The sequence below is a fragment of the Pseudochaenichthys georgianus genome, chromosome 16 (genome assembly GCF_902827115.2).
Source record: "Pseudochaenichthys georgianus chromosome 16, fPseGeo1.2, whole genome shotgun sequence".
NCBI classification, from domain to species: domain Eukaryota; kingdom Metazoa; phylum Chordata; class Actinopteri; order Perciformes; family Channichthyidae; genus Pseudochaenichthys; species Pseudochaenichthys georgianus.
This window is the reverse complement of record NC_047518.2, coordinates 46,779,102-46,795,206: the sequence shown is the minus strand read 5'-3', so window position 1 is coordinate 46,795,206 and position 16,105 is coordinate 46,779,102. Positions and strand designations below refer to the sequence as shown.

Here is a 16,105-nt window from a genome sequence, read left to right as displayed (position 1 = left end):
AGACTTATGGCAATCGTACAACACGGCAGAGACTACTCCAGGACGACTCAACGGCAACGCTACTCGGTAAGCTAACGTTAGCTAACTAGCAATGTGTTTCACGCTCAGTATACTACAAAAGTGTTTCAAGTATTTCATTAATTGTAGCTACCACTTTTACGCATTCAAATATGTATGCTTTTGTTTGTGTATTTCAGAAGTTAGGTTGCCACCGCAGACCATGTGTTTGGATGCTTGACCGAGCAACCGAGTGGTGGGGTGTGATTGTTCCATCTTTCACACACACTCAGTGGAGAACTTCAGGATGTCTGAGGAAACCTACGTCTACCTGTGCAACAAACTGCGGCCAGCGATGGAGAGACAGGACACACCATTCCGCGAGTGTATACCTTTAAGGAAAAGGGTGGTCATCGCACTGTGGAAGCTTGCGACCGGCTCAGAGTACAGAAGCATCGGACATCTTTTCGGAGTGAGCAGGACTACTGTGTGCCGGTGTGTGCAAGACTTCAGTGCCGCTGCAGAGGCGTTGTTAGTACCGGAACTAATTCGTTCACCAGACCGGCAGAAGTTTGCGGAAATGGCTGCCTACACTGAGAACAGGTGGGGGCTCCCTCAGTGTGTAGGTGCTATTGATGGATCACACATACCCATCTTGGCACCACAGGAATACCACTGTGACTATTTCAACCGGAAAGGCTGGCACTCCATCATCCTTCAAGGAGCTGTAGATGGAAAGGGACATTTCTGGAATGTGTTTGCAGGAATGCCTGGGAGCATGCATGACGCTCGGGTTTTGAGGCTGTCCTCATTGTGGGAGTTAGCCAGTCGTGGCAACTACTTTCCACCTTGCACCAGGAACATTGGTGGGGTGAATGCTGGCTATTACATCCTGGGAGACGATGCCTATCCCTTGCAAAACTGGCTCATAAAAACGTTCCCTGACAATGGACAGCTGACAGCAGAACATGTGATCTACAACAAGAACATTTGCAGCGCACGGGTAGTGGTAGAAAGCGCTTTTGGTAGACTGAAGGGAAGGTGGCGATGCCTCATGAAAAGAAATGACTGTGATGTGAAACTTGTTAAATCGATGGTGCTGACATGCTGTGCTCTGCATAACCTCTGCGAGAGTCATGGAGAGGCCTATGACGATGGGTGGGATGCACCAGCAGCAGCAGAGCCAGGGGTAGCAGTGGCACAAGGTGCAGAGGAGGAGGGCACTGAAATACGACAGGGTTTGATGCGCTACCTGAATACCTAAATATTCATTGTATACAGGAAACTTGAATGTTTTGGTTCATAACATCATCAGTGATATACATTTCTTGTGTTTATAATTATAAACACGACATTGAAAGATTGTGGGCCATTAAGGCTAGTGCCATTTGTTTTGTTTTTATTATTACTACATTGTATTGAACATAAATAAATCTTTTTTTCTCTTTCACATATGTGTTTGTCAAATGATTTAAACAAACAAATGTTATCAGAATGGACTATTTAGTAAATATTTGATTTTCTAGCACCAGTAAGTACTTCCCCATAATAATAACATTTGAGCAATAATGAAAGTAAACATAAATACAAATGAGGCTTGTTTGAGACAAGCAAGACCTGCGCAGACCTGCGCAGTTGCGATCAACGTCTTGCTAGTGCGTTGCATGATGGTTAGTCATTTTGTCCGACTTGCTCTGGAGGCTCGCCCACATGAGACTTTGAAATCTCGCGGGACAAAGACGCCCGCAGCCTTGAGAGCGAGGCGAGGCGAGTTGGCGCAGTTGCTCTCCACGAGCTGTGGACGTGAAATGCTTGATGGGAAACGGCTCGCTGGTATCTCGAGCTGAGCGCTCATTCGTGGTTTTTACCACGTGCTGCTGATGAAACTCTCCAATTGGCTGGCAAAAGTTTGTTGTTGTTTTGTGTCAGTTTTACGTCGCCACATCCATTCCCATTTTTCATCATTGTTCCACAATGTTTATCATCATGAAATTAATATCTATATATTTTATACTATACTGCTTACCGTTTTCATACTTTATATATCTTAGCATATTCATACACACTGTTCATACTGCTCACAGGCTGATCTAGTGTATTCATACCCCACTGTTTATTCATCATTCAATTCATTCTATATGTTATTCTGTAGATTGTGTACATTACTTTCCACTTCACTGCTTGTTGCACCTGGTTAGAAGCTAAACTGCATTTCGTTGTCTCAGTACCTGTAATATGTGCAATAACAATAAAGTTTCTCTTTAAGTTAAACCAAATCATTAAAATAAAATCTTTTGTAATGTAATGATTTGGTTTAACCTTATTTATTGAATACATAATTTAAAATGGCAAGATTAAATCAAATTACATCCATGTTGTACACATCATAAAGCTTACAGTGGCCGCTAAAGAATTAACACAGCAGCAGGTCTGTTCAATTCATGCTCATTAAGCTTCATGTGTGCGGATCTGAAGGGACTGATCATTTGTAGCCTGTCCACCTATCAGTTTTGAAAACATTAAGAGGGAGGAGCATTTCTATTGCATCCACTTCATCTGCAACGAAAAACGCCAACGCAATTTCCGCCATTGCAAACCCAGCCAGTCAAGCCGACTCCGAGTCCGAGCTGTCCGACTTAAGACGAGCTTTTTGACACCTCCCCCGGCTGCGATCGGCTACTCTCGTCTACTTTCGAGGCGAGCCGCAATGTGTCTCAAACAAGCCTATGATCTCTTATCCCCCTTCTCTTTCTGTTTTTTTTCAAAATACCCCCTTCCAGTTTATTTGTAAAAGGAAATCTTTTACTTTAAGTAATGTGTCAGTTACCAAATAATGTTTTAGAGGAGGACCTCAAGCAGGCAAACTCAATTTCTTGCTTTAAATCTCTTAAAATTAACTTTTATCTTATGGGCTTTTTCCTAACTGATGGTGTTTCTTATTGCATGTTTATATCTCTAGATCTTAATTGGGCTATTTTTACAATTGTTTTTGAGTGATATTGTAGGTTTTTTTTTATTTTAAAGATCCACAAATATTATTAGTAATGGTATTAGTTGTAGCCTATTTTTATTTAGGAAAAATATAGGCCTATAACTTCTACCTCATGTGAATCTGAGTTTTTGTTCTGCTGATTTAAAGCCCTTTAATTGTACATTTCAGTTTGATTGGATTCCAAAACTGTAATTGTGTGTGAGTGGCAACCCAGTGACTTTGTTTACATGCTCACGAAAATCAGTTTGTTAATCAGATTATGGCAGGAAATCAGATGACGCATTTATCAACAAGAGATAAAATGAGAAGTACTTTATTCAATCCCAATTTGGGAAATATATATATCTTTTTTATTTCTATTGTACATACAATGCCATGCCAACAAAAAAGATATATATATTTGTTACAGCAGCATAAAAAGGCATGGCATTGTACAAATACAAAATAAAAATGTTTTTGTATTGTAGCAGCATAAAAAGATATGGCATTATATATATATATATATATATAAAAAAAGGAAAGATAAGAAATAAACAAGAAAGTACAAATGAATAAAAAAAAGAGAGATGAAACTGAATAATATTAAAATTACAGAGGTGGTTCGTCTTCCTGAGGAGACGGGCCACGTCGGCTGCCCCCTAGAACCTGGCCGAGAGTGCGCAGGAAGGCTAGGTTAAACGCATGAGTTTGTGCGTTCTCCTCCCTTCTCAAGGCCATTTCCTCCTCCCTCGCCCGGGCAGCAGCCTCCATGGTCAGCTGCCAGTGCCGATGCAGCCAGGCTCTGTTCATGGTGCCGTGTCTGCTGTGCTAGGTGCTCGTCTCCTCCTCGTTTCCTCTTGCCTGTATAACGATAAGATAATTATAGCAATAATAATTAAGATTAAGATTAAGATGAACTTTTATTAATCCCTCATGGGGAAATTATTTCTCTGCATTTGACCCATCCTAGTGTTAGGAGCAGTGTGCTGCCATTTTGAACGGCGCCCGGGGAGCAATGTGGGGAACGGTGCCTTGCTCAGGGACACCTCGGTAGCACTTGGTCTTTCGGGGACTTGAACTGGTGACCTTCCAGTTCCCAAGCCAAGTCCCTATCGACTTCGCCACCACCGCCCCAAATTAGCAATAACAATGAAAAACACAGGACAGGTACAGGTCACACAAGGATATAATAATAAAATGTATAAGCAGAACAACAGTAAGGATGAACTAAAGACAGTTATGCCCTCGATGTTTACAATGATTGTGAAAGTGAATTACATTATGTCCAGCCTGTTGATAATGAATATAAATATATGTATATAATAGGATGTCACACAATTGTACTAGCTGCGTACTAGCTAGTTTGTAACAGAGCATTTCCACACAGTGGTATAGCTTATTTTACTTAATGACGATGGATGATCTAAAGTTTAAAAAAAAGTCACAATTCTAGTGGTTTTGCCATGCCTATTTCTTACCTAGAACCACACGCTGCGGTGTCGTGATGGCACTCGGCGTTGGTGTCGATTCCTCCTCGGCTGGTGTCTGTGGTCGAGTTGAGATCCGTTCTGATGTTGAGGACGGAACACTGCCACCACCCGGTGTTCGGGACTGTTCCTCCTCACTAGTCACAATGGCATCATCTAGAACAGCAACATGACTTGTTAATTCCACGAACTACTGTAGCACAATACTAAATAGCAACAACAACTGTAGAAAAGAAGAACCTAAACAATGGCGCATGTGGTGTTAGCAAACAATAGCTCTAGCTAATGCTATCTGCCTTAGCTAGCTATGTAGCTCTTCGGGGCTCCATAAAAGCATGGGTTGTCGAACATAAATGTAAGGATAAAATACTTGTTTGTTAGAAGTGAGCTTTAGATAGCTAGATAGGGACACAACGCTTTCAAGCAAATAACAGAGCGTTAGCAAAGACTTACCATGCAGGGACTCCAGTAACGCGGTTGCAGAGTCCAGGCCTCCCTCCCTCCCAACGTTGGCCGGTCTATGGCCATAAATAGCGTCCGACAGGTCGAACCACTTCGGCCGTTGTGGTCCTTCACGGCTCTATACTCACTCTTAAGCTTTTTCAGTTTTTCCCTACACTGCTGGAAAGTCCTTGAGAATCCGCGTTCGGACAACAGTGCAGAGACCTCCTGAAAAACGTTTAGGTTGCGAGTTGTGCCGTCGAGCTCCCGCTGGATTTTATCATCTGCAATCAGCTGGAGGAACGTTGCAAGTTCGTCAATCGACCACGGTATGCTTTTCTTTGTCATTTTCTTAGGTTTACAAAAATGCTGCAAGCGTCCCTTAATATATGCGACACTAGGGATTAAGTCGCGCGAGAATTGTGACGATTTTCTCTGACCAATCAGCAGTCGTCACTAGTTTAGCATATTCCGCCCGGTTGTTGGCCCCGCTTGTTGGCCTCGATAGAACCACGATTTAGTCGGGCCAGAAAAAGGGTGAAAAAGTAGCCTCGGGCCAAAACTAGGCCAAGTGGAAACGCAACCAAAAACGGGCCCCGCACGGCTCGGCGCGCTTAAAGCGAGCTACCCGCTGCAGTGGAAACGCGCCATTAGTTGTTCCCTCTCTAAGAGAAGAGCTTGAATATCAAAAAATACAAACTCTTTTGGCTCCTTCCTGTCTGGGTCTTTCTTGGCTTTGCTATCTTCTAGCTCTATTCAGGTTTTGGGAGTGTTTTTCTAGCTCTATCCCTGATCATTTTCAGAGCCTGAAGGCTCTATGCGGACTATCTTCTGGTTCTCCTCTGGATCCATCCACTATCTCTTGTGTCTGTCCAGTCAATTACACTTGTGTTACTGGAGCAGGTAAAGCATACAACAGATACTTTCAGCATTATCGGAGCACGCAGTGGAAGCTTGGATGAAACACACCGGACTTCTAAACAATGAACACCCGCAACTTGGAAGAAATAAAGTTGGGTTTTATGCGTTCTAATATTGCAATGCAAACCCATGATGTAATGACAGTCATTCAGAATAATTGAGTCATTGAATGCTCATTTCAGTCGATTTAATCAAACAAAACACAAACATATTGGACATGGCATCAAGACTGTAACCTCTTCACCTTCTGTTGAAATAGTCAATTACTAGCCTTATCTCACACATTGCTGTTTTGAATCTCTAATATGTGGATGACAGTTGAACTGCATGATGTAACATGTATGCCATCTGCTGGAAAGAAGACGTATCGCTCTGTTGGCATTGTTTAGACCAGTGTTTTTCAAAGCGGGGGGCCGCCACGGGGCGCCAGGGGGGTCAAAGTTTGAGGGAAAGGGGAATTAAAAAATAATGTTAATGTTACATTATTTAGATGTTATTAATAACGGCGCACACAACCCAACAGCACGTTGTTGGTCTAGCATCACTTTACAAAACGTTTGCATTAAGACACTAAGACTAGCTGGTCCCTTGTAAAGGTGAGTCCACCTTAAATGAGCAGTGGGTGATCAGCAGGTGAAAGGCAGGACACGGGAACTTGGTCCTGAGGAGATGCAGCAATTATTAAACAAGAAATAGTCTCAAGGGGTCGAAGAAATTAACATTTGTGATTATTAGAGAATCGGTTGCAGGTGGGTGGAAACAGGCTTAGGGAGTAACGTATTACATGTAACGGCATTAGGAGACAAAATAGACAAATGTATTCTCTAACCAACTGTTACGTGCCAAAACAAGATTGGTTCTTATCTCCCGAAGTAAAAGGGTATAGGATGCTTGACGTCTTCATATATTGTACATACTGTTTAGTATGTTGTAGTGGACATTTTTATTATATCCTTATAGGCTTAAACCAAATGCTTCTCATAAATGTCATGTGCTGTTTTCTTCTAATTCTTCTCTACTTTGGGTTTATTCCCAAGCGCTTCAAGGCCACAGCTACTGGGAGACTCATACACAGTCACATCGCCACTCACTGCTCTGAGAACCGTTATGCTATCTACCGCTCAAGGCCAGAAGATGTCTCATAACAATGTGACCGTGTGAACACAAGATTTATAACATTCCCACTCTTTTTCTATATAACCTTTGCTTTTTCATTGTACTACGCACACTCTGGCAGACTATTCTATGCTCTGTCAGACCTGTGTCTATATTATTATTGTATCTGTTACGTGCCAGGCAGGCTGTACATGTGTGGTTTTCTTTCCCTCCTGTGTTTCTCTCTTCTCCCTGTCTTCTGCACAGCTAATCAGCAGCTGATCGGTATCTGCCTTTGCACCTGAGTCTGATGGCTGATTGGATCCTCTCACCCTCAGCTGGCCTATCAGCAACCAGGGCCGACCATAAAGGAGGCACCCAGGAAGTCTTCTCTCTCTCACTCTGGGCCTGTTGCTGAGGAAGGAACACGGCTGTGTTTAGCAACTAAAGCTATTTGAATAATCTGAACTTTGTTAATGTGTGTGTGTTGAGAGGTGGAGGAGTTAGGTAAGTCTGGGTTACCCTGTACATTTCTCACCACCGAGCTAACTATTGTTTAGACACACTAGGTAAGCGGATTGTTGCCAACCCTGTATATTGTTTTGTCAAATTCTTTGTAGTTAGTTAGTGAGGGTTTTTGTTTGAGTTTGGTTTCAAAGGATAGATGTAGAGATAGGCCTGGTTTTGTTATGCTTGTTTCTTTTGTTTGGCACAATCCTTTGACTCCTCCTCCTCCTCACCAACAGAGTGTTTCTGTTTAATTGTATGTTATGATAGGTTACAAGGAATAAACCTCTTGTCAACCTTTACTCTGACTCTCATAATTATTGGTTGTACGTTATTGTCTCCAGGTCCCCTAGACCTTAGTGGGGACGTAACACCAACACACTTGGTCTTTTTAAACGATTACGCCATTTAAGTCTTTTGTCACAAACTTTGCAGATCTATTTTTCCTCTCCTGTGTGGATTCTCATGTGTATCTTTAAATTTCCACTCCGTGAAAAAGCTTTCTTACAGACTGAGCAGCTGAATGGTTTATCTCCTGTGTGGACTCATGTGTCTTTATCCACTTGCTGAATGGTTTATCTCCTGTGTGGACTCTCATGTGTCTCTTTACACTTTCACTCTTTGAAAAAGCTTTCTTACAGACTGAGCAGCTGAATGGTTTGTCTCCTGTGTGGACTCTCATGTGTCTCTTTAAACGTTCACTCTGTGAAAAAGCTTTCTTACAGACTGAGCAGCTGTGTGGTTTCTCTCCTGTGTGGATTCTCACGTGTCTCTTTAAATGTACACTACATGAAAAAGCTTTCTTACAGACTGAGCAGCTGAATGGTTTATCTCCTGTGTGGATGCTCATGTGTATCTTTAAATCTCCATTCTGTGAAAAAGCTTTCTTACAGACTGAGCAGCTGAATGGTTTGTCTCCTGTGTGGACTCTCATGTGTCTCTTTAAACGTTCCCTCTGTGGAAAAGCTTTCTTACAGACTGAGCAGCTGAATGGTTTATCTCCTGTGTGGATTCTCATGTGTTTCTTTAAATATCCACTCTGTGAAAAAGCTTTCTTACAGACTGAGCAGCTGAATGGTTTATCTCCTGTGTGGATTCTCATGTGTTTCTTTAAATGTCCTCTCTGTGAAAAAGCTTTCTTACAGACTGAGCAGCTGAATGGTTTCTTTTCAGCACTATGTTGTGGATCACTGACAGATTCATGTCTATTTTTCAGTGAGTTTGAGCCTGATGCAGGTTCTCTGGTCTCTTTCCAATCAGCACTGTCTTCAGTGTCAGGTTCAGAAGAGTCTCCAGTGTCAGGTTCAGAAGAGTCTTCAGTGTCAGGTTCAGAAGAGTCTTCAGTGTGGTCCTCAGCCTTTGGATGCAAACTGCTCTCTGGATCTGAGTTCCTGGCTGGTTCTGGTCCTCGACAGTCATCTCTATCAGCTTCTGTTTCCATGTGTTCAGTTTGTCTTTGATGAGGCTGAGAGGACTGAGGTTTCTCTTCATCATCTTCACTCTTCACAGGGACAGGAGTGAAAGTGGACTTGGTGATATCAGCCTCCTCCAGCTCCTGAAGCTGCTCTCCCTCCTGTTCCTGCTTAATGTGTGGGGGGGGCTCTGGGTCCTCCTGGTCCAGACTGGTGCTGCACTCCTGCTGGTCAGGGAGAAGCTCTTCTTTAACCACCACCAGCTGCTGGACATCTGCAGGAAACAGGAAACACAGTCAGAACAAACTGTTAAGTGTTAGCATTTAAAAACCTCATCACCATTACAATGGGAGACATTTTGCAGCCCTAATTAATGCCTTTGTTTTTATATTTTCACATTATCTTTCTTAGTCCCACCTATTGTGTATTTGTGTTGGCTCAAGTCACCTCATGTAGCCCAGCCCCTTTCCACTTCCAGTTCAAAATGTAAAAGGGTTTTTTCTTCTGGCGTAGCACTAGCCGCAATGTAAACAAGGAATTGTATTTGGGATCGTTCACAGATACACTATGCCTACAGTATAGAATGAAAATACTCTGTTACAAATTAAAATCCTGCATTCAAACCTTATTTAAGTAAAAGTATGCAAGTATTAACAGAACATTTGACGGCACCTTCTCATGTAACGGTAATGATGGTGCAGTAAAATGTTCCCTGTCAGTGTTTAATTTATGTTGTTTCTTGATTACTTTGTATGTTGCATTTTACTGCTGTACATGTTCAAAGTTGCGCTTGTATAAATGATTATAGATGAGGGAACCTGCTAAATGTTCAAATATGTGTGTTTTTTTATATACAGTTTGGACACCTTCTCGTTCAGTGTTTTTTGCTTATTTTAATTTGTTTCTACTTTGTAGATTAACATTGCAGACATCACAACTATGAAAGAACACATATGGAATTATCTAGTTAATAAAAAAGTGTTAAAAAAATCAAGAATATGATTTTTGTTTTAGATTCTTCAAAGTAGCCCCTTTTGCCTTGATGACAGCTTTGCTCACTCTTGGCTTCTCTCAGTCAGCTTCATGAGGTCGTCACCTGGAATGGTTTTCTATTAACAGGTGTGCCTTGTCAAGAGTCAATGTGTGGAATATGACTTGCCTTCTGAATGTGTTTGAGACCATCAGTTGTGTTGTGCAGAGGTAGAGATAGTGCACAGTGGAAAGCCCTATTTGACTGCTGTTGTAATTAGGGATCGACCGATATGGCTTTTTCAAGGCCGATACCGATACCGATTATTAGTAATCAAGGAGACCGATAACCGATATTTGGAACCGATATACATTTGCAGTAAAATCAGAAAAACTATAGTGTCAAAATGTAGAATAACACAAACTCCAACACAACTTCTTTGAAATGCATTTAAGCATATATTATGTTTAATGAACTTTTAAACATCTTACAACTGGTTTCCTCTCTGTGCCCTTTTCTTTAGTGCAGCCATCTGCTATGAGTTAGAGAGAGACAAGAAGTGGGGCTGACATGCTTAACTAACGATAATGCTTAATTTATTATATCAAACCAATGCCTGTCTATCTAGCATAAAATCCCAATAAACTGCTAGCAACTGCAAACCACTAGTGCTAGCTAATGTTTTGCAAACTATTAAAAGTGAGGCTATTACAGTAGACCTCACGTTAGTCTAGTAGCCTCACTTCTAATATTTTGCTAAACATTAGCTAAATACATGTTGATTAGCTAATGAGCTTCACATATCAACCTGAAAAACTGCGAGACTCCACTCGCAGCCCCCCCTCCGCACCACAGTTACTCCGCTGCGAGACGCTGCATGCACCCCCAACTCTGACTGACTTCCCGCGTCCATGTTGTTGAGATCTCCATAACAGGTTGAATACTTAAAACGAAAGTTAGTTATAATACAATATAATCAATTATATTCTTGTATAACCCACTATGAAAATGCTTCATATTATATGCTCTTCTATATTTACAGTATAAACCAAGTGGTTTGTTAAATTGAGTGTAAGACTTATAATGATTTATGGGTTTCACTGATAAGAGAGTAGGCAGTTTCTTCCCTCTCCTCTCACAGCAGGGAGGGGGGCTCCGGACTTAAGGAGAAACACATTGAGGCCTCAAAAGGGTGGTTATGTCATAGTCATAGAATATGTCTAGTCATGTTTTATTTTACACAAACTTGGGAAGGTGTGTCTTATGCCGGAGCCAATAGAATATGTTGGTTGGGTATAGAGGAGGTGTTTGTGGGTTTTCTATCAGGTTTTTTGAGCATATAAAGACTGGCTTTTTTTGGATTTTAGGGGGAGAGAGGGGGAAACCCCTGGTATACTCTCTCCTGGTAAGCTCTGTCCTTCAGAGCTGGGTTAATAGCTCTCGGTAAGGTTCTCTCAAACTTGGTAAATATCTCTTGATTTTCTTCATTGAAAGCTGAGTGAATGTCTTGGATGAAATGCTGAGTGAATGTCTTGGATGAAATGCTGTGTGAATTTCTTTGAATGCTGAGTGAATTTCTTTGTTTGCTGAGTGGAATGATTTGAAGGGGAGAGAGGGGGAAACCCCTGGTATACTCTCTCCCGGTAAGCTCTGACCCTCAGAGCTGGGTTAGATGGCTCTCGGTAAGTGGTTTGCTGCAAGAAGTTGCTAGAACGACCAGAATACATGATTTGGGTTTTTTTGCTGGAAGATGTTATTAGAACGAACCAGAATACATGATTAGACTTTTGCTGGAAGATGTTATTAGAACAACCAGAATACATGATTTGGGTTTTTGCTGGAAGATGTTATTAGAACAACCAGAATACATGATTTGGGGTTTTGAATGAATATGAATTAAGGTTTTAGATAAAAAATATAACCCCAGCATGATATGTTTTGTATGATTATAATGTGTTAAAAGGTAAAGACTCTGTATTGGTTTGGACCTACTTTTTCTTCAAATAAACTGATCTCACCTTTTGGATTGGGACAATAAAAGGGAAATTCTGTGCTCTCCTCTCCTGCTTCAAAAGGTAAGACTGCACTCTGCCACACACATGTTTAGGTAGGAACACCCCCCATTTACTGATACCAAAATCCTTCGGGATCGCTTAAACAGATTAAAAAGAGTTGTCTGAATAGAAACAGCAGTTAATTGAACCTGGTTCTTCGGGGAGTTAATAGAGGTGAGATCTTGCTGACGTTTGGTGGATCTGAGCCAAGCAGTAAACTTACATAGACTCAGTAACTTCGGTCAGGTCAATTAGTGAGGTCAGAGTAATTTACCGGAATAAATGATCAGGACCTCACCTATACTCTAAACAATGTGTAACTGGGAAGCTGATACAATTGGATCGATGTTATCGGCAATTTTATTTAAAAAAAGGCTGATACCGATAATCGGTCAAATGCGGAATATCGGCCCCGATAATCGGCCAGGCCGATAACCGGTCAACCCCTAGTTGTAATCCATATTATAGCAAGAACGACTCAACTCAGTAAAGAGAAGCGACCGTCCATCATCACTTTAAGGAATGAAGGCCAGTCGATCCGGAAAATGTCAAGAACTTTGAATGTATCCTCAAGTGCAGTCGCAAAAACCATGGAACGCTATGATGAGACTGGCTCTCATCATAGCGTTCCCCCCGGGAAAGGAAGAGAAAATTACCTACACCACCTTTAATGTGTTCTTTTATGGTTTTGATGTCTTCAGTATAAATCTAGAAAGTAGAACCAATTTAAATAAATAAAAAACTTTGAAAGTGAAGATGTGTCCAAAGTTTTGACTGCGACTAATACTAGTGTATATCTCTTTCAAAATATATATGTTCTGTGTGTATATATATATATATATATATATATATATATATATATATGCAGAATATATTATAAATACATGTTGGCAATAATTGATTGATTGATGAGATTTTAAATTCATTTATAGTAATGTTAAAATTACTTAATGACCTTTGTACTAGTTCCCCTATTCTTTATCAAGTAACATTTTAGATGTGTTTAATTGATTATTGAACATATTTATTAGGGATGCTCCGATCGCCAATTTTGGGGCCGATCGCCAATCGCCGGAATCAGTATCGGCCGATACCGATCAGATCGAGTGGGCGGGGCCTATGGGGATCTTCCATTTAAAGTGATGTTTAAAACTCAGTTAATGCTCATTCACTGGAGCTTCCACAAACAACAACCAACATAATTATTACATTCAAATGAAGTACATTATTCAAGTTTACATTAACTGTGGATAAGAACACGGGAGAAATGAGCGGAAGCGCTCTCTCTCTCCGTCTCTCCCTTTCTCCGTCTCTCCCTCTCTCTCCCTCTCTCTCTCCCTCCGTCTCTCCCTCTCTCTCTCTCCCTCTCTCTCTCTCCTGTCAGTATCTCATGCAGCTCACTGATCCAGTGATGAGTGACCCGACAGTGAAGAATCAACATATGTATAAATAGTTTAGCTAGTTCCAGAGGTAGATCAAATAGCTAAGTGTGTTAGGTCTAACTCTGTGTGTTTCGCTCCGCTCACCGGTCCGTCACAGCGGGTGGAGCTGCAGGATTTCTGCTTCACACAAGTTGCATACACCCTTAAAATGCTGCCAGACCGGTGAAGCTATTTTGGTGAGCTTGTTTTGCTGCGCACAGAGAAAAGTGTCATGTATTTTACGTCATCATTTTACGTTATGTGATCGGCTCTCGCGATCGGCATTTTTAGAGAGCCCGATCGATCGGTAGAGAGTGAGTAGGTGGCCGATCGATAGGAGCATCCCTAATATTTATTCATTGATTTCTTTATGAATTATTCTCCCATAATTTGAATTAATCCAAAGTATTTGTTTTTATTTGCTTTTACACATTTAAAAAGAAAAAGTGAATAAAGAAGCACATTAAAACTAAAGTATCAATGTATGTCACATTTAACCAACTACAGTGGAGTGCACCAGCTGGGCGTAAACTGGGCGTAACTCTACGTCCGTCGTAGAACCGAAGGTTAAGACCAAACTAAAGTTATGACTAGTGCACCACTTAGACTCAAGCCCTGTATGCGTTGCGCCCGGGTGTAACTTTTACGCCAAGTATGGAGCAGGCATAAATCGGAAAGACAGACTAGTATCCATAGTAACGTAAAACAGGCAAGAAGGATAATAACGATGGCAGGGCGTCTTGTTTACATGTTTAACAATGCAGGGCATTAAGAAGAGAAAGAGTCGTCCGTGATCGAACAAACCCACTGGACATCTATTCAGTGAACTGAAGAGAGGTTTCGTTTCGGCAGACAAGCCCTTTTGATTTAATCGAGGAGATCTCCCCTCAACTCCAGCACGGATCAGACCGAAACGCTGCGCTCTCCCCAACCTTGCAGGTGCTGATTGCGCTCAGATTCTACGCGAACGGGGCCTTTCAAAATACTGTGGGAGACATGATTAATGTTCATCGCACAACTGCATGTCGGGCTATAAGACAAGTTTCATTGGCCCTCCAGCACCGCCTTAGGAACTATATTCACCTACCCACACAAGAAGAAGCAGCGAAATCCAGGCAAGATCTTTTGTTAAAATCAGGTATACCTGGTATTGTCGGATGCATCGACGGGACTCATGTTCGCATTCAGGCCCCCTCTGAACATGAGTATTTGTATGTTAATAGAAAGGGTTACCATTCTATAAATGTTCAAATTGTGTGCAACTCGGACATGGGCATTGTCGACCTCGTTGCAAGATGGCCTGGGTCGACCCATGATGCTCGCATCCTGAGAGAGCGCCCTTCAACGGGAATTTGAGGCAGGGAGAGTGAATGGCCCGAGACTAGTCAGGCTTGGTGCACTCGGTGTAAATTCGAATCACTAAGTCGGACGTAGCTAAGCCCGACGTTAGAGTTAAGCCCTACTTTTTTACCCCCAGCTGGTGCACTCCACTCCTAGTGCCCACATGCATGGGTCATATTTAAATCAGTACATTAAATGGCATATTATTCAATGTATGTATTTTTATAAATATATTTATTTTGGTAGGTTTGCTCTTCCGTAATACATTTAAATTATTATAATAAATTACATGTGTCTAATAATACTTACATACTTTTACTTAAATAAGATATGAATGCAGTACTTTAACTTGTAATGGAGTATTTTCACAGTGTGGTGTTTGTACTTTTACTTCAGGATCTGCTACCTGCAGCAAGTGCTGATAAAGGGTCTAAAGTGTTATTAATGTGATAATAAAGTGCTACTGAAGAGTGTAAAGTGTTAATTAAGGGTAAAGGGAACAGACCTGCTCTGTGGATCCGAAGCTGAGGCTGTAAAACAGCGTCCAGTAGCTTCTGGAGTCTCTTGTTCTCCTCTTTGGAAAGAAACAGCTCCTCCTCGAGCTCTGCTATTGTTTGTTCAAACAGAGCAAATGTCTCTTCATTAGCAGCAGTGAGTCGCTGCTTCTTCAACGACAGCAGCATTTGGACTTTACTCATGTTTCCTAGATCACCTTTCCTGCAGACTCCGTTAAACACACCGTTTCTCTCTGCATCAAACTCTCAATCTGACTAGTGTTGCTAACGTGTTTCCAGCTAGCATGCTAAGCTAGCTCCTGTAGTCCGAGGTAAACGCTCCAGAAGAAAGAGCACACAGTCCATTCGGAGGTTTATCCAGACACACAGATGATGGATCAGTAGAGCTGGAGCTCACACACACTTTCTCAGGAACACACAGAGAGAACCGTAGCGACAAGACGCCACGTGGATCCAGGTTCTGGTTCTTCTTCTTCTTCTTCTTCTTCTTCTTTTCTCGGTTTTTGGCGGATTGCAAACAGCATTCAGGTGCATACCGCCACCTACTGTAGAAGAGAGTGTATCACCATGTCATCCTATCAGCACTTGTGGAATTATACCATTGTGTTGTTTACGTTGTTTTAAATTCTTCCAATCAATCCTGTTCCACTCAAATACTTAAGAATGGCCTTCCTGCCTCTCTTACCCCTCACCTTCTGTTCCCAGTGTCCCATCAGGCTCCACTCCCTTCCTGCCTCTCTTACCCCCTCACCTTCTGTTCCCAGTGTCCCCATCAGGCTCCACTCCCTTCCTGCCTCTCTTACCCCCTCACCTTCTGTTCCCAGTGTCCCCATCAGGCTCCACTCCCTTTCTGGTAGCTCTGACCCCCTTTAAAATGTTACACATCTTTCTGACATTATTCGTGTAAAACAACTTTTAAATCTGATTCTTACTTTTAGAGATATTAAACATTGTTCAGACCTTGGTACAGAGG

At 41.8% G+C, this 16,105-nt stretch overlaps 2 protein-coding genes across 2 annotated transcripts; one reads left to right on the top strand and one right to left on the bottom strand.

Annotated features, from left to right (window-relative positions):
* Window positions 1–304: 304 nt before the first annotated feature.
* LOC139435427 (uncharacterized) lies at window positions 305–1,261 on the top strand. Its single transcript, XM_071206097.1, has one exon. It carries the CDS (start codon window positions 305–307, stop codon window positions 1,259–1,261), a length of 957 nt encoding a protein of 318 aa, XP_071062198.1.
* A 6,633-nt stretch (window positions 1,262–7,894) lies between these two features.
* LOC117461024 (zinc finger protein 570-like) lies at window positions 7,895–9,102 on the bottom strand. The gene has a single exon (XM_034102703.2). It carries the CDS (start codon window positions 8,858–8,860, stop codon window positions 7,895–7,897), a length of 966 nt encoding a protein of 321 aa, XP_033958594.2. The 5' UTR covers window positions 8,861–9,102.
* Between the last annotated feature and the right edge of the window lie 7,003 nt (window positions 9,103–16,105).